At 35.0% G+C, this 17,712-nt stretch overlaps 3 protein-coding genes across 3 annotated transcripts; 2 read left to right on the top strand and 1 right to left on the bottom strand.

The window, feature by feature from the left end:
- Positions 1–103: 103 nt before the first annotated feature.
- On the bottom strand, positions 104–3,741 carry LOC101895977 (zinc finger protein 271). Its single transcript, XM_005190490.4, has 6 exons — positions 3,548–3,741; positions 2,564–3,462; positions 1,894–2,081; positions 1,425–1,544; positions 413–1,358; positions 104–348 (listed from the first exon to the last, which is right to left on the bottom strand). The coding sequence occupies exons 1-6, from the start codon at positions 3,552–3,554 to the stop codon at positions 301–303; spliced, it is 2,208 nt and encodes a 735-aa protein (XP_005190547.1). The 5' UTR covers positions 3,555–3,741; the 3' UTR covers positions 104–300.
- Positions 3,742–5,069: 1,328 nt separating this feature from the next.
- On the top strand, positions 5,070–6,897 carry LOC101896606 (uncharacterized). The gene has a single exon (XM_011297081.3). It carries the CDS (start codon positions 5,232–5,234, stop codon positions 6,867–6,869), a length of 1,638 nt encoding a protein of 545 aa, XP_011295383.2. The 5' UTR covers positions 5,070–5,231; the 3' UTR covers positions 6,870–6,897.
- Positions 6,898–10,297: 3,400 nt separating this feature from the next.
- Positions 10,298–17,074, top strand: LOC101896138 (DNA replication factor Cdt1). Its single transcript, XM_005190491.4, has 3 exons — positions 10,298–11,171; positions 11,453–12,183; positions 14,799–17,074. Exons 1-3 carry the CDS (start codon positions 11,091–11,093, stop codon positions 16,237–16,239), a joined length of 2,253 nt encoding a protein of 750 aa, XP_005190548.1. The 5' UTR covers positions 10,298–11,090; the 3' UTR covers positions 16,240–17,074.
- The last annotated feature ends 638 nt before the right edge of the window (positions 17,075–17,712 follow it).

Here is a 17,712-nt window from a genome sequence, read left to right on the forward strand (position 1 = left end):
CTTTCATTCAGAATAGAAATGTTTTGTATATTGTTTTACTAAAACCGTGCAAGAAACAGGAAAACAAATCGCATCTCTGAGGAAACATAAAAAATACAGGCAATAATTTTTAATTTTCTTTTTGTATTATTTGATCCATTTGTGCTAAAAACATTCACACTCTCATTTGAATCCACTTTCTATATTTACAGAGTTTTAAAAATACTTAATTACAACGCTTAAAAAAAACTTCGTTACAATAATCATAATCAAACATTAATTTCATACTTATAGATAATAGTATAAAAACGATCTTGCCTACTATTGTAACCACTCCATTATGATTTGTTCCGCATTATCAACGATTATCTGAAAACAGAATGACGATTAAAATATTATACAATAAAATAACATCTGAAATCGTCATACATACATCGTCTTTGGGCATTATGGTTTGTGTGGCTGCCTCTGTTTCATCTAAATCGGCATCTTGATGACTCGACAATTCATTATTATCATCCTCCTCTTCGTCAATGAAATCCATGTTCTCATTTGTGTTAATGGTCCCACTTGCTGATGGTTTATTTAAATATTTTTTAGTTAAAGCTGTTGGCGATGTCTCTAGATCAGTTGATGAATCCATTTCAATGCCATGTTGCTCCTTCATATGAATACGTAAAGCAAATGTTCTAGCATATGATGCCCCACATAAATTACAACGATTGCTAAAATTCTTGTTGGCCTTATTATTTTTATTATGGGTTTTCATGTGCACCCTGACGGCATACATTGAGGCAAACGGTCGATTACATTCTGTACAATTAAAGGGCTTTTTATGACTATTTATATGGCCACACAATTGAACGGAGGTACGAAAACTTTTGCCACACTCTTCGCATTTGTATTGCCTTTCGGCCTCATGTGTCTTCAGATGATGTACATAAACCGACTGTTGTTTGAAACGTTTATTGCAAATAGCGCAGACATAGGGTCTAATATCGGTATGGGTACGCAAATGTAGGGTAAGTGAATATGAGACACGAAACGATTTACCGCATACTTCACAATTGTATGGCTTTTCTCCGGTATGGACCCGTTCGTGTTTGACTTTTTCATATGGACGCTGAAATTCCTTTCCACAATACTGACATGCATGTTTTTTATTGGAATTTTGGGATGGATCACTACCATTAGCATCGGATGATGCCGCTGTGGTAACATTGTGGTTCGAAGTATTCTTGGTTTTTGTTTCAAAATGCATTTGTGTGTGCATTTCATAGTCTCTAATATTATTAAATTGTTTGTTACATTTGCTACAGTTGTATTCCTCAACATTTTGATGCATGTTCTTGTGTATGTTCAGCAGACGTTGATCAAAACTAGAATGACAATTTTGGAAAATCATAATATTATTCTTTAATAGCATGTTCGCGTTATTTACTTACCTTTTATTGCAGATTTCACAGAAAAATTGGTTTAACTCATTGTATTCTGGGAGGGCACCAGCTGGCAGGGCTTCTTGTATCGACTTTACTGAACGCTCGGCGTGCATTTTCATATGTAATCTAGAACAGGAAAATTAGAAATTTAATTACATTCAAACAATTTTCTGTGTTAAGCGATTTTGACATAATTGTATAGCATGATTTTAGGCGATCCTTATTATTTTAAAATTTAAATGCTTCATTATATAGATACATTAAAGTATATGTAATATAAGCTTAATATCAATATATTATTGATGAAGCCTACGGTACCGCGTAGTTTTTATAATAAGGTGTTTCTTTAAAATTTAACAATTTTTGGAAGCGCTTAAAAGTATGCATCAAATACGCTAAATATAAGGGCATTTTCATATGACTCTAACATGATATGTAAACAAGCCTTAAAACAACTAAATTATATCGCTCTTACTTCAAATTTTTGGGTGCTTGAAATATGGTATTACAGATTTCACATTTAACTGGTTTCACTGGAACACCGTACTTCACATTTTTATGTGATCGTTGGTGGTTATAAAGTGCCCGTAAATTTGGATACCTATTGTGGCATAAATCACAGGAAAACAACTCTTGACCATCTGTAGTAATGGGTACCAAAATCTGCAAAAAAAAAGACAATTTTAATAAAAATAAAACATAAATTATTTACAAAGAAGAAATTTGCGGTTTTTACAACAAATTGCCTATGCCAACCTTGAAAAATTAGGGTTGAGTTTTTAATTCGTGTTCCATAACATGGATTTATTATTTCTCTGTTCCGGAACTTAATTTTTTTCATAAAGGGAAAATCAGTTATCGTAGTAAAAATTATTACAGTCTTGCAATTTTGGAACAGACCTTATAATTGAGCAAAATGAATTGTTATGAGAATATGCTGCTGCATGAACAAACTTGTTAGGTAAATGTGCATATTTAGATAGCTTTTGCTTTGAAATTCTCTTTTGGCCTGCAGCTAAATTTGGCAATGTGAACTGCAGCCTTAGTTGAGCTCCGTAAATCAACCAAGAGCCAAATATTTTTAACAAAATCGATTTACCGCAAAAACCACAGAACTTTAGCAAGGAATAAAGAGCAAATCTTACATTTTGTTCACAGTTTGTCATGTGATCAATGAGATCATTATATGACAAGCACACCTTTTGGCAATAACTACAAACTAGTTCATCCTCGTCTTCCGGCTGATGTAATTCCTCTGCCTCTGGATTTTCCGTTGTCTCATTAACTACCCTCTTTCCACAATCATGTTCTTCAGCCGATCTCAAATCACTGAATAGCTGATGACATTCATAGCAAAAATAATGTTCACCTTTCGTTTCCAAAGCTTCATTGACATTAGTAACAGTTTCATTTTCCATTTGTTGACCGTTACTATTATTCAATTGTATTAAATCGGACATAACTGGATCTTCATCAACATCGCCACCATTGACATTGCTGTCATCATCTTTCTCCACAACGTTTTCAACCAAATCCCATAATTTATCTTGAGTTTCTCCTTCGTTTTTTATATCTATCACTGAAACATACTCTCCCTGAGTATCCTCTTCAATGTCACCATCATCATCTTCCGGTTTTTCACTTAACAATTCAATGCCCGGATGTTGTAGTAGAAAGTCATTGATGTCGCTGTATTGGGTACAGCATTCTTGGCAAAAATAGCTCTCCTTTATGAGACCCTGCTCCGTGATTATCTCTTTTAAAACCAAATTATGTTTGGACAAATCATTTTCAACATCTTCCGGCTGTCCGTCGTAATTGAGTATTACATTATGATGAGCTTGTTCTTCCTCTTCTGCTGCAGGCTCTTCACATTTCACTTCATGGTAACCATTCAATTGGGAATATTGTTCGTTTGCCACGTTGACTGCATGCAGAAGCTCATTGCTCTCGTTGACATTTGTTACCGTTGTCTCATATCCCAAATGGTCATAAGTATACCAGTCTTCTGTTCCAGTTTCAATGAAATCAACGTTTTCATCTTCTGTGAAAATTTGTAAACAAATACTTGTTATTCTTTTTTCCACGAGGTTAGTTACGACAGCCATGTGGTGTCTGCAGATACCTACCAGCCATATTGTTGATATAGGTTTTAATAATTTTTCGAATTTTTATGGAAAATATTTATAAACAAAAAAACGGTCTCTTTAATTTCAAATTCAAATAAATTGAGCACAAATTCCAAAAGAAAACACTTTATTACGCCTAACTTCACGATGAATTTTTTTATTTATTTCTTATTAAACATATGATTTTGACAGGGCAGTGTAGTTGAGTCGGGGGACGAACGATAGATAGCAAAAGCTACACAATTAAACGTAAACGGATACTAGATGTAACTCATTCGTTTTGGCTATAAATGTTAAGGTGAGAATATACAAAAGGTTTTATTATATCACAAGACATGTTTTGCATTAACCTGAAAGAACAAAACCAGTTTATGTTAATATTTTTCAATTCCGAACTATAACTTATACTTGTTCATGCTACAGTCCCATGGCATTATTCTACCATTCTAAAGTCGTTTCTTTTTTTTCGAAAAGGCCAGACTATGGCTAATGCCAGAAAACAGTCCTTTTATTTATTCTCCCTATTAAGTCTGTGACATATTACAGGGTGAGATAAAAAACTGCAACAAAGTCAAACGCCATAATTATTACTTTTTTTCAAATTTTACTGGATGAAAGCGAAATATGTCGGAAATAGCATTACATTTTAGAATAACTTTAGTTTTGTTCGAATTGGTCACCTTTGGCATGAATTATGGCCCTCTATAGGCCAATGAAACCCTCACTCGCTGCCCGAATGTTGCTCCGTGGTATTTTGGCCCATTTCCGGGGTAGCGCTTACTTGAGGTGATCGAAACTTTGGTATTTTTTAGTACCAACCTTGCTTTCCAAAATACTCCAGAAACAATAATCCAACGCATTGGTATCCGGAGATTTTTGTGGCTATTGTGAGCAGGCAATGAAGCGAGGAACCTCATTTTGTTGCCATTCATGGGTGGCGCGTGCTGAGTGCGATGGTGCTGAGTCCTGTTGCAATGCCCAAAGTCTGGGGCCAAAATGTTTGCTTGCCCAAGGCTTGCACCCTCCAGACTATTTTCGCGATAATATTCGGCATTTATTCTACAAGCGGAGAGCGATCATCGGCTGTTATGGCGGCCCACACCATCACCATGGCCGGCGCTTAAGTTCTGGCGGCGAACTGAAGGAGTACCAAAATAACAACAATTCACACTATCACGCTTGACGTCATAAATAATTTTTTTCTGGAAAATTCTCTTCAAAATACTTTTGTACGCTTGTACACAATATAATGAGCAGTCATTGGAATAATTTTAACAGCTGCCGGACGAGTGGCTCAGAAATGACAGCAGTCTGAAGTTAGTTGCAGTTTTTTCATCTCACCCTGTATATAGGCTTTGGGCAGAGTAGTTCGTTCATAGCGAATAAAAAAAATTCTCCCATTTGCTTACCTTACAAAAAGTACCAACGAATGGGATGTGTTGCGTAATCACTTGATGTGGGATGTGTTGCATTATCACGTACACATTTGGCTAACTTCACAATAACGACAACAACAAAGCAAAACAAACTGGTGAAATGCCAAACAAATTCACCACAGCAATTAAAATTATTTTTAAATATTGCATTTTTCGCTTTTATCTACAATACTCCTCGAAAAAATAAGCCTACAAATATCTAAAAGAACTTACGTAAAGTGCAATTAGAAGATAGCAAACAATCAAACATGTTCCAACCCGAAACGGAGGATATGTTGCCACGAATGGCACCAAAACCCAGTGGTTCAACAATGGGCGCCAATGAGCCTTTGGTACGACCACAAGTACCGGAGGTTTCAATACTATTTGGACAACAAACGAACAATATGCAAGCCCAGGCACCAATCATGCAACAGACGCAGCAAACCACATCGTACGCCGCATGGAAGAAGCAAATGTTGCCAAGGGTAACATTTCCACCTCCTGTGTCTGTCGGCCAAGAAACAACATCTAATCATGGTGGCACTGTAAACAATAACCTAATCCAGGGAGGATTGAATGGCCCTATAAACTCCGTTTATCCATTGAGGTCTATAGCAAATCCAACAATTCCTCCCACATCTACCAATGGATACATTGTCAATTCGGCCATTCCGTTCCCCTCAACATCTACCACAAATGAAAATCCAAACATGTTTATTGTTGGTAGTGGTATGGCTGGAACAAATCCTACATCATATCGGAAGAGCACTGAAAGCTGTGGAATATATCAAACCACAACTCAGCAACAGCCTGTTTATAGGAAATCATTGGATATGCCACAAGTTCCGCAGGCCTACAGTAGTTCCAGAGATGTATTAACAATTTGTGCGGGTACACAAACAGATGGACTTTCCTCCTCCCCTCCCCTCCAACAAGGGGTGCCAAGCAACGTGGCTACTAAACAAGATGTTGAAGACTTAAAACAAATTGTACAAGAACTTAGGCATGAACAACATTGCCTCATTCAACTGATGGAAACCTTTATAAGGTCACAAGCTAACAAAACTCCAAATACGGAACGTAAAGATGTTGCAATACAAGTGAATACTGAAATAAAAGAAGGTTCACCGATCACCAATGGCCATACACCATTGCCACCAGTAGCAACTAATAGAATTGTACAACAACTCAAACAGAGTCCAAATATTCTACAAACGCCAAAAGGCAAGCCGGTGGCCCAATCGACTACCTATCGGCCAAATTCACCCCAATCCAATCGTCTGCAAGAATATCAGCAGCCAGAGGTAACTCCTGCGATAGCAACTCCTAATACACAACCTGTAACAAATTATGTGGAGTGGAATAACAACCAACAATTGGCTGCAATATTACCAAAACCAACCACGGACAAAAGTTTAATGATGAATGAATTGGCTTTGAAATACTTGCCAAATGAAAAGCTTGTTGAACTCCTGAAAGAACTAAATATGAATTGTCCTACACCGAAACCTCTTCCAGATGCTCCTGCACCCTCGACCCCACTACGTAATATAGACAACTTTGAACGTAGTCCTTCAGATATATCAAATGCTTCGTATAAATATCTCAAAAAATATCGTTTACTACCCGAAGATAATATTGAGGATGGTGAAAATCAAATTGCCCGCGAAAATAACTCTCCAGTTATGAATCAGCAAACATATAGCCCCGCAGTAAGATCACCTGTTCAGCAGAGACAGAACCCGGTGTATATGACGCCCAAGGCATGTTCACCCTATCAGCAACAAATTGGTGGCAATCGTTTGCCACAATCACCATTAGCCAGAAATGAAACAACGCCAGCAACAAGAAACAACAATATGCTTGATTTGGAAAATATCAAACATCAACCTAAATTTTTGTAAAAAAAAATTCTTTATAGAATAAATAAAGTGGGAAATGTAAAATTGTTTTTTTTTTTATTATTTTTTCTTTCATTTTGGCCGATTGCAACAAGAACAACAAGATGCTTGATTCGGAATGTATCAAACATCAACCTAAATTTTTGTAGAGAAAATGTTCTGTACGGAATAAATAAAGTGAGAAATGTAGAAAATAGAATTATTTTTCTTTCGATTTGATCGAGTTTACTTTTAAAAATATCACTAGATTCAAAATTTAAGTAAAATACTGATACTTATGGCATAAATGTGCTATTGGTTTGTAAAAGATCAGGTGGAGTTGTTCTGGAAAATGGAGTTGGGTTTAGTGTCAGGTAAAAAATGAAAATACCTATTCGACACGAATTCCTTCTTTAAGATTTCTGGGTTACACGGTTTACAAAGGTACGTAATTTATTTAATGTAAAATTAGTAGATCTGTCAATTTAACTTACTTAAAACGCCGCATACGTTAAATGAAATCCACTGGATTTGAGAGTCGATTTCATTTGACGTATTCGCAATCAAAATTGACAACTGAAATCCACTCGATTTAGTAAGTGTAAACCTACTTTGAGACTTCTAAAGCTGGGAATACATAAAGCGCTTATTTGGCTGGCTTAAGTCATCGGCTGGCTTCTTCGGAAATGAACAAAGGAGCCTAGGGCCAAAATCGAACTAGGTCAACCTAAAACTCCTTTGTTCATTTACGAAGAAGCCAGCCGATGACTTAAGCCAGCCAAATATGCGCTTTATGTATTTCCAGCCTAAAGCACCGAATACATAAAGCGCTTATTTGGCTGGCTTAAGTCATCGGCTGGCTTCTTCGGAAATGAACAAAGGAGCCTAGGGCCAAAATCGAACTAGGTCAACCTAAAACTCCTTTGTTCATTTACGAAGAAGCCAGCCGATGACTTAAGCCAGCCAAATATGCGCTTTATGTATTTCCAGCCTAAGTTCTTTACTTATTTTTATGTTATAATAAATATGACAGAACAATGGTAGAAGAATACAGGCAGTCGCATCGACACATCTGCTGGGACAATGAACTGCCAAACCGATTTTGGAATTGAAAATGTTGAATGAAAAATTATTTAAATTTGTAAAAATTGTTGAAAATTCATATTATAACAGCCTCTGATTTGCGTCGCGTAAAAAACATTTAAAAATCCACTTATTTTTCATAAAACATTTTAAAAATTTTGACATATCAATGTTCACAAGCTGTTCCAGTATCTGCAATAATCTACTAGTCTTGCAACTTTCTTCGATCATTTTCGATAAGTTTTTCATGATAGCAGGATTTAAACCTAATTTACACCGAACTTATCAAAAAATAACGAATCTTCGTAATACTCATAATTTGGGTGTCAATGTAATGCTGCTGAGATAATTAAATATCTTAATTCTAGAATTTTTTGTTTATTTTTATGTATACGTAAACAATTATCAGCTGACTGTAATCATCGCAAAGTATATGTTAACGGTGCAAGATTTGTACTGGAATTATTAAATCTGGTGGAAGATTTATGCATAGTAAAAAAATAACTATTAAGCCATTAGACTACGTTTACATCATGACATTCGATCCATCAGGATGTATTTGCCGCATATGTATTTAGCATGGCGCTCGCGTGATTAGAGATTATTCCTAGCCTTATAATTGGTATATTTGGATTTATTACATCTTGTTTTCAGCAAATCTTAAACATCAAATTAAATGCTAAAATTTGTATACTTTCATTTTGACATTTGTCTATTTTTTGTACCAAGATGCCAATCAGAATTATGACATTAAACATTTAATTTTGTAAGCTTGTCTTGTCTTTCGATCTGTGTTAGTCATGTAACAAAGAATTTCATGCAATTTTATAAATGGTACTTCCTTAATAATTTAACGGTTTTCACATGTAAATGTTTTATAGCACGTTTAGATGCAACATTTTATATGAGTTAACCATGGTAGAAGAATATAGGTAGATGCATCAACGCTTGCGAACATTGATATGTCAAAATTTTAAAATTGTTTTGTCAAAAATAAGTACATTTTTATATATTTTCTTATACGATGCAAATAGGAGGTTGTTACAATATGCATTTCTCAATAATTTTTACAAATTTAATAATTTTTCATTCAACATTTTCAATTCCAAAATCGGTTTGACAGTTTATTGTCCCAGCAGCTGTGTCGAAGCGACTACCTGTATTCTTCTATCATAGGTATGATAACGCTGTAAAGGAATTAAATTGTCATTTCAGAAGGTTAACCCGAAAAAAACTCTAACGTAAACAGGCCTTTACTTACAATTGCAGCATTTCAAGGCCAAGATTCGTGCAATAAGAGCACATAAACGTAATAAGAGTACAATGGCAAAAAATATTTGTGGACAGTCAGGAGGTCCACAAAGCACTTATTTTATGTGCCATTAAATCGAAATCCATCCACCAGTGCAAAAATCCTTTTAGGACATTGATGCTTTTCAGGATATAGAAAGAGGTAACGGAATGGGTCATGAGTGGAGGCTGATCTATGAACCAATGAGACAGTTGAAATAAACGATAAATTAAAAGATACGCTGTCAGATATCTTTCCGATCTTATAAGTCCCTTCCTAGGTCCAGAGGTCTTTGATATATCAAATATCTGCTTTTAGATCTTCAACTTAGTCTTACAGAATTCAAATATCACTAAAGCTGTGGAAAAGTGTATACTTATTATCTAAGATCCAAGTAATACCCGATACTAGATCTAAATTATACCTAGACTATTGTATACTGGTATATGGTTGTGTATGGATTTCGTTCGGAAAAATCTATAAATGTGTTAAGGGTAGCATTTTAACAACAACTACATGCGTAAAAAGTCAGAGCGAATAACCAAATTATTGCAATTCTGTATCATAACGCACTTGGTCTGTTCCAGAACATGGCAGAAGAATACATGTAGATGCATCAACGCTTTGGAGCATTGATATGTCAAATATAAGTAGATTTTTATATGTTTTCTTATACTACGTCACTCGGAGGCTATTATAATTCGCGTTTTTCAACAATTTTAACAAATTTAAATAATTTTTCATTCAAAATTTTCAACTTCAAAATTTGTTTGACAGTTCATTGTACCAGCAGCTGTGTCGACGCGTCTACCTATATTCTTCTACTATGGTTCCAGAACCTGCAAGAATACAGTACTTTTGCAAGATTTTTCGATATCATAAATGGAAAATCGGCTATCGTAGTAAAAACTTTTATATTCTTGTAGTTCTGCCACAAACATAAATTTATAGATCATGTTTTTTTTTTTTTGAAAATCCATCTATGCTATATTAAATGATATCGCATTTATTGACACAAAATCCGGTAGTTTAAAGCACCCTTAACGAAAGCCATTTTTCTTGGCAATCTGTCAATGTATTTCGTAGCAACGGTATTTGGTGAAGATTTCGTGTGTCATTTCGTGCGTGGAAAAAGTGTGTGTTTAAGCAATTTCTAGTCTTATTTTGTACAGTATTTTTGTAAATGATTGTTTGTGATACATTAAAACATAAAAATTATAGGTTAAAAGTGTGAAAAACTACATAAAATAAAACTACAAAGATACTACGCCATCATCCATTGTTCGCATAGCAAACAGCTGATTGATGTCGTTGGGCTCGAGATGCCACTTTGTTGTTTGGAATAGGTTGACCCCCTTTCGTTAGAGGTTTATTGGTAGTTGTGTGCTGATCATCAGCTGTTACTTTCACGTACATACAAACACACATACTCCGCACGAAAAAATATAAACAAAGATAAGACAGAATTTTTGGCGCGTTTGCAACGACGTCGGCTGAGGAATTTTATACGTCAACCCAAACGTCAACGTCATGCGTTCGTCGTTGACTGAACTTTTGGAGGGAAAAACTCTTGTCAGTAGAAATTTGAGCGGGATAACCAGACGACGTGTGCTGTAGTCAGACCAACCATCATAACCAATTTATCCAACAAAGACTAAAGACCTACTGTGTGTGGTGGTAAAGAAAATATACTTAACCCTGGAATGAAATAAAGAAAAGTGTTAATAGAAATAAATAAAATACAACACAAGAGAATAATCCTTCAATAAAGAAGGAAAACAAAGTGCATATAAACAAAAAGAAAGCAATAAGAAAATATTTTAAATAACTTAATCTTTTTGTTAACAAATTTAAAGAAGCTAATAAGGAAAATGGCTCAACCATCAATTGCAGCGTTTTTTAATACCAGAAAACGTGCTGTTGCAGAGGATATAACAACTATTAAAACTAGAGTAAGTTTTTGCTTAATTTTATCCAAAAAATATCCTTTAAAAGGAATTGAATTAATTTTAACATAAATGCGTCGTTTCAACTATGAACAACAAATACACATGCTGGTAGTAGCAGCTAATCATCCCCTGCTTAGAGGCAGCGTGGTTGCAGAGACGCTTTATGATATCATTAAAATTCTTGTTTTGTTATAAATTACGAAAAAAAAACTTGAGAAATATTTAGGAAAAAAGAATAAGAGTTGATTTTAATATTTTTTTAAATATATTTATTTTCTTAATAGCGTCTTCTGGAAACCTCAGAACCAACTACACAAGACTCAAATGCCAACACAACAACTACACAACAGAATACCCAACAAAATGTTGTTCAGCAGGCTCAGCAGGCTCAACAGGACCAACATGATGAAATTGCAGCTCTTAAGAAAATGGGTATGCGTACCCGTTCCGGACGCACTGTCAAGCGCATTGGTGTACAAGATCCCAGCCAGGTGCCGGACAGTGGGGTGTCGCCCAAGAAAATGTCCAAAATCGAGGAAAACATTAAGCAACAAAAACTAGTACAATTTATTAAAAAAGGCACACTGTCGCCACGTAAGAAACCAGTGGAAGTTCCCACACCAAAAAGCCGACAAAAGGTTAATGAATCCACACCTTCGGGTACAATTATCAATGCTTTCAATTCACAAAACAATGCCAAAAATGTGGAACGTGGCTTCAAGACACCTACCAAGCAGATTATCAAAGGCTCCAATACCCCACTCAAACAAGGTGAACTTAAATCAATGGTCAAGAAAGAGCTTACCTTTGAAGAAGTTAAGACCAAAGTATCGCGCAGTGCTAAGCTGCAAGAACTTAAAGCTTCCCTGGCACGTATACAGGTGCTGGAGAAGACTCGCAAGGAACAGGAGGAACGCAATCGTAAGCTTAAGGAAAATATGCAATCACCCTCAAAGAAAACTCCAGTGCTACAATTGAAAGAATTCGATAAAATTGAATTGGAAGTTTTGACAAGGTAAGCAAAGAACACATTTTGTTGTAATTTATTTCTTTCTTTTGTTAATGAAGAGAAGATAAATGGGATGATATGTTTCTCCACAGTAACAGACGATTCCACATTTTTAATGGTATTTTAGTTACCACATTTTCCCGCCTAATATAAATTAACAACAAAATTATATTCTCATTGTTGGTAGACCACAGATAATATAGAAGACAGGCACACACACACATACTGCCTTCCAATATTTTGCTTTATCACGCACACATACACACAGTCTGCGAGTGGACAATATAAAAATGTATGTGTATACTACATAATACTAAAAGCAAAATTGTGTGGTGTAGGGTAAAACAAATATATAAAATGAAAAATACCACTAAACCCAAAAACCTGAGGAAAATTATAGATAAGTAACCGGAATGTCAGTTCTTTGTTCAGGAGTTTTTAATTTACTTTTTCAATATTTTATTTTTCTAAGCAGTTGAAGCCGTGGAGCTATAAAGTCAATATAAAGAAATGTTATGGTCCTATTCTTTGTTCCATGTTTGCTTTGCTATAAAATGGATTGAAAAATGGGGGAAAGTTACAGACTACTTTGATCAGGATTTTCAATAAAAAGCCACTAATTAAGAGCTGTAATTACTAAAGAAGCATTATATTTTCTCCTGGCTGAAGAAGTCCATTATACAAATTAAAATCATATTAAAAAATAATGCTGAGTTATACCCATATCGACAAGGCAAAGTTCTGCTTTAATTGAAAACATAAATTTATATCTTCAAAAGTAACGTACTTTTCAGATGTTTACAATGTCTTACTAATGCCATCCTTGATCAAAGAATTATGTTTATTTACTTTCCTTTCTACATGTCTGTAAGGAAACTGCCACCCCTGACCTTTTTGTCGCTTTCCTGCAATTTCCCTTTAATGGATAAGACATTTTCCGTTACATTTTCTGGTTCTACCATAGGCATTTTCTCATATCTTATTTATGGACTAAGCGATTTCTAAACCTCCAGCTTCAGCACGTATCCTTTTTCTATTTTTCACAATGGCATATGAAAAAATGAAAACAAACAACAACTCTACTTAGAATTTTGATACCAAACCGGCTGGCTGACTACCTGAACCAAATGGAGAATAAAGAAAATGTTGTTGGCTGTGAATGAAAAGAATGTATTGCCTTCTCATGCACAAAACACACATTTCTTTTTTCCTATCTTTCTTTCTTCCCAAACCAGACGGCGACGATCTTTAGGAATAATGTCTGTATGCCCAGCTACTTTTGTAACGTACAAAAACAACCCTCTTTTTTTGAAGAAGAATAATAAGTACACATCCACGACACAAACATAATGTGTACATGATAGTTATGAGGTTTCGTTTAAGAAAAGGAAACAACAACAAAACACAAGAACCAAAATTAAATATAAAATTTGTGCATGTGCTGGTAAATAAACCCTTGAGAAAAATATAACAATCATTACCCCACCACCCATATGAAAAGGATCTTGTAACGTACATTTTTAATAACATACATACAATTGCAACGGATCACAACAAAGATATCCGGGAACCATATGAAAAATTGAAAATGTCATAGGAAAATGCAAATAAATTTGAAAAACATATGGTGGTCAACAGTGGCAAATGAAAAGGAACACATTAAATGACATTTTTCCATAGATAACAGACATATGGTATTAAATAACTTTGCATTCAACGGATGCATTCCTTTACATTAATTGCCGCTTTATAGGGTCGATCAACCAGCCAAACAACCCCCTTTTGAGTTCATTAGTTGCTTCCTTCATTCCTTGATCCTTTTGTAATTTTCACATAACAAATGTATACTTAGCTTAGCATTTTTGTAATAGGGGGTGCTGTATTTATTTGGTTAAAAATTAACGTATTTTTTTACAATTTCTTCAATTCTGTCGGTGATGAAGAATTAAATGTAAATCTTAGTTGCTCTTGGCGTGTTTTTAATGCAATCTAAGCATTTTTTGGCATACCTATTCCAAAAGAAAATTATGACCTCAATTGTTGTTGATAATGCTAAAAACGAAGTTGTCAAGCTTTAGTTGAAGCCACAAGTTTTTGCTCCAACTCTATTTGGTTTTGTTTTTTGTTTATTTGTAGGCCAACTACAACTATGAAACGTTGATTTATTAATATTATTCTTACTACTCTATGGGTGAATGTCAACAGCTTGGGTTTTATTGTAACGTCAATAAATAAACGTGGTAATGTTTGCTAGAATTTATATAGGGCGGGAATTTTTTAAATAGGATAGGTCAAGGTAGTTTTAAATATGTCTCGTTAAACTTGAACTATTTGCCAATATTTGCGGAAGATAGAGGTAGTAAAATTACTATTGGGATAGTATTTGGTATATGCAAGTTGAATGGATGTTTACGAAGCTATGATGAGAATTTTCTCCAAAATTTCAGGGGGCATGGACATTTTCCAAGTATTAATGAAAATAGAATAGTCCCTGTAATTTTTAATTAAGATTCAATTACCGAAACTCATTTACCTTCTCTTCAAAGTTATAATATCTATAATTATTCTACAAAATTGATTAAATACTCATCCAATTCTCGCTTTCTTCCAATTTTTTGCAGTCCCTCAAAAACCTTTAAAACACCCACAAAACTTCCACCTCCAACACCGGATAAAAATGAACTTATGTCACCACGTCACACCGATGTTTCGAAGCGTGTACTCTTCAGCCCGGCCAAACATGGTTCACCCTCCAAGATGATAGTTCCGCCAGCCTATCAACGTTTCATGTCTTTGGCTGAAACAAGTAAAGCTGGCCAATTACCTTTACCCTATAAATATCGTCATCTTATTGAAATATTCAAGGGCCTCGATTCGGTGTGTGCAATGTTCCATAATCGTCGTGAATGCATAACCTTTAAGAAATTGAAACCGGCCGTACAAAGGATGTTGCGCAAAAACTTCTATGAACGTCATTTGGCCCAAATCAAGCATCTCTATCCAGATGCTTTCATATTTTCACAAATGAAAATGCGTAATTATGGCTCAGCCTCGAAGGCTGACTACTTCCAATTGGTCATTGCACCAAATGTAGAAAATCTACCAGAAAAAATGAAAATGAACAAAATTGATGAAGACGATGTGCTAAGCTCGGCCCAGAGTAACTCCATGAATCCCCATGTTATGACCGAAAGATTGCAGAAATTCCAACATTTACTATTGGAAAAAGTCAAAGAGGAACATGAGAAATTCTTGCTCTCACTGGATCCACCTCTTTCCATTCCCAGAGAAAAAGTAACACGTTGGCATCCAGATTTTGATTTGGAAAATTGTCCCGAAATTCCATTGGGCAATTTGCCACAACCACCCAATGTAGAGAAATATTCATCGGCCAAAGATATTCTTTCGACGGCCAGAAATCTCTTTAATTGTGCTACCCCCATGGAAAGGGCCTTAGAACGGTATGAGGCGAAAATTGAGGCCGATAAGGTGCAGGCAGAAAATAAGAAAAACATTGACAACACCAAGGCAGAGACATCTAAAGAACCAGCCAGTAATAAAGAAATCCCCAAGGAAAGCAATGACAAGAACAAGGAAGCAGAATCTAATAAAACAACAGCAGCAACTCCCACAACACCAGCAGCGCCAGACACATCTAGTTTATTGAAGGGCGTACCGAAATCTTTACTGGAAAAAATTCGTGCCAAACAAGCAGCAAAAGCTTTGGATGCCATGACACGTAGACCTTCACAAGATCTAGAGGCAGCTAACTATTCACGTCTACCTGAATTGGCACGCCATTTACGCAATGTTTTTATCACCGAACGCAAGGGGGTTCTAACCCAAGAAATTGTTGTCAAGAAAATACAAAACAGTTTCCGTACCAGTCTAACGGCACAAGAACTTGAAAAACATTTGAAACTCATTGCCAAAGAAGTTCCGGCTTGGGTGGCCTTCCACGAAGTGCGCAAGACTATGTACCTAAAAATCAATAAGGAAATGGATTTAACAAAAGTTATTGAACGCCTGGAAGCTGTGGCCAATCAGAAAAGTAAAATGTAAATGGACCACAATGCCAAGCATCAATGCCGGGAGCTGCAACCAATCCACAGTATAAGGTTGATTTGTAAAGATCAGCCGTCCAGTTTTTTGAGCTTAAACAAATAGCCTGCCGCCTCATAAGAAAATACCCTTATTGAAATCCAAGACATTGAAGTATGACAATTTTGTCTTTACTATCTTATACCTCATATATAATACGCTTTTTTGTCCCACAAACAAATTTAGTTTTCCTAATTAAATAGCATCTAATCATCACATATCCTTAACAAAATGAATTCAACCTATTATTCCGTATATTATTAATATTATTATTCTAGTTATTACTATAACATAAACAATACTATATTTGGACATTATTAAAATTTAATTGATTTACAGTTAGAATGTATTTTATGAATAGTTTTCTTTTCTGCTTACAATTTTCCGCATTTAAGTTATTTGTTATACAAATAGTTTTAAGTAATTCACCTGGAAAATTATTTCCCTCACCCACAAAATTTAAACTAATAGCAATTTTTTGAAATCCTTAAATGTGTAATTAACCACCTCCCCAAAACAACATCACCAGCATCCACCCACACCCCTCATCATCCTGATCTGACCCCCCATCCCATTCCTTGCTAATAATAATTATCCCATTTCCTTGTTGTTATTGTTTAATAATACTTCATTAATTTCTTGATTAAAGAACACAAACTAATTATTTCATTATAACTTATACATGAATGTTTGTTAAGTATATGTAGAGTATAATTTTTATTTAAGTATACATAAATAGTTTACAATTATTTTTCCTATTATTAAATAAAGTTTGCTTATAATGGCAATAAAAGAATGATATTTTCGATTTTTTTAACTTGAATTATAGTCTTGACATAAGATGGGGAATTTACGGAGAAGAAGTAGTGACTTACAACATACTAAAGGCTCTGGAAACTGGAACTGAAACACGTATATAAGAAGAGAAAGTTGTATTTAATTTTTAAACCTCTACTATAGTATTGAGGGTATATTAAGTTTATCATTTCTTTTGTAACTCCTTGAAATAACTATTCTAGACCCCACAACAATTGTGTGTCAATTTAGTCATGTTCGTCCGTCTGTGGAAATCATTCTAGCTTCCGAAAGAAGAGAATTAGGTTGTTAAATTTTAAAGAGATATGTTTTAAGTCCGTAGAAATTGTGGTGTGGAAAACGCATCATATAGGCCTACGTTTTGGTATGTCCGCCATATGACGGTACCGCAAATTTAATGTGTTTTGGTAATTGTTTTGAACCAAATGTTTGTTGTTGTTGTGTTGGTGTTGTAATAACATTATACGTTGTTAATCTGGTTCTAACTCCAAGTTTCACTCTACAGGGGACTTTGTTCCGGAAGTCCAAGTACGACTGGGGTAAAGTTTTTATCTTTTCATCCAAAGTCTAAGAATCTGAATCTTAATAAGCGCGACGCATAAAAATGTGAGAATCTTC

This window comes from Musca domestica, unplaced genomic scaffold, assembly GCF_030504385.1.
Source record: "Musca domestica strain aabys unplaced genomic scaffold, Musca_domestica.polishedcontigs.V.1.1 46, whole genome shotgun sequence".
Lineage (NCBI taxonomy): Eukaryota > Metazoa > Arthropoda > Insecta > Diptera > Muscidae > Musca > Musca domestica.

Bases quoted from the DNA above. Each gene is read 5' to 3' on its own strand.
- LOC101895977 (XM_005190490.4), bottom strand. The intron at 2,082-2,563 runs GTAAGATTTGCT...TTTTTTTTGCAG, and splicing joins TGACAAACTGTGAACAAAAT to ATTTTGGTACCCATTACTAC. The intron at 1,359-1,424 runs GTAAGTAAATAA...TTGTCATTCTAG, and splicing joins TGTGAAATCTGCAATAAAAG to TTTTGATCAACGTCTGCTGA.
- LOC101896606 (XM_011297081.3), top strand. From the start codon at position 5,232: ATGTTCCAACCCGAAACGGAGGATATGTTGCCACGAATGGCACCAAAA.
- LOC101896138 (XM_005190491.4), top strand. From the start codon at position 11,091: ATGGCTCAACCATCAATTGCAGCGTTTTTTAATACCAGAAAACGTGCT. The intron at 11,172-11,452 runs GTAAGTTTTTGC...TTTTCTTAATAG, and splicing joins TAACAACTATTAAAACTAGA to CGTCTTCTGGAAACCTCAGA. The intron at 12,184-14,798 runs GTAAGCAAAGAA...AATTTTTTGCAG, and splicing joins GAATTGGAAGTTTTGACAAG to TCCCTCAAAAACCTTTAAAA.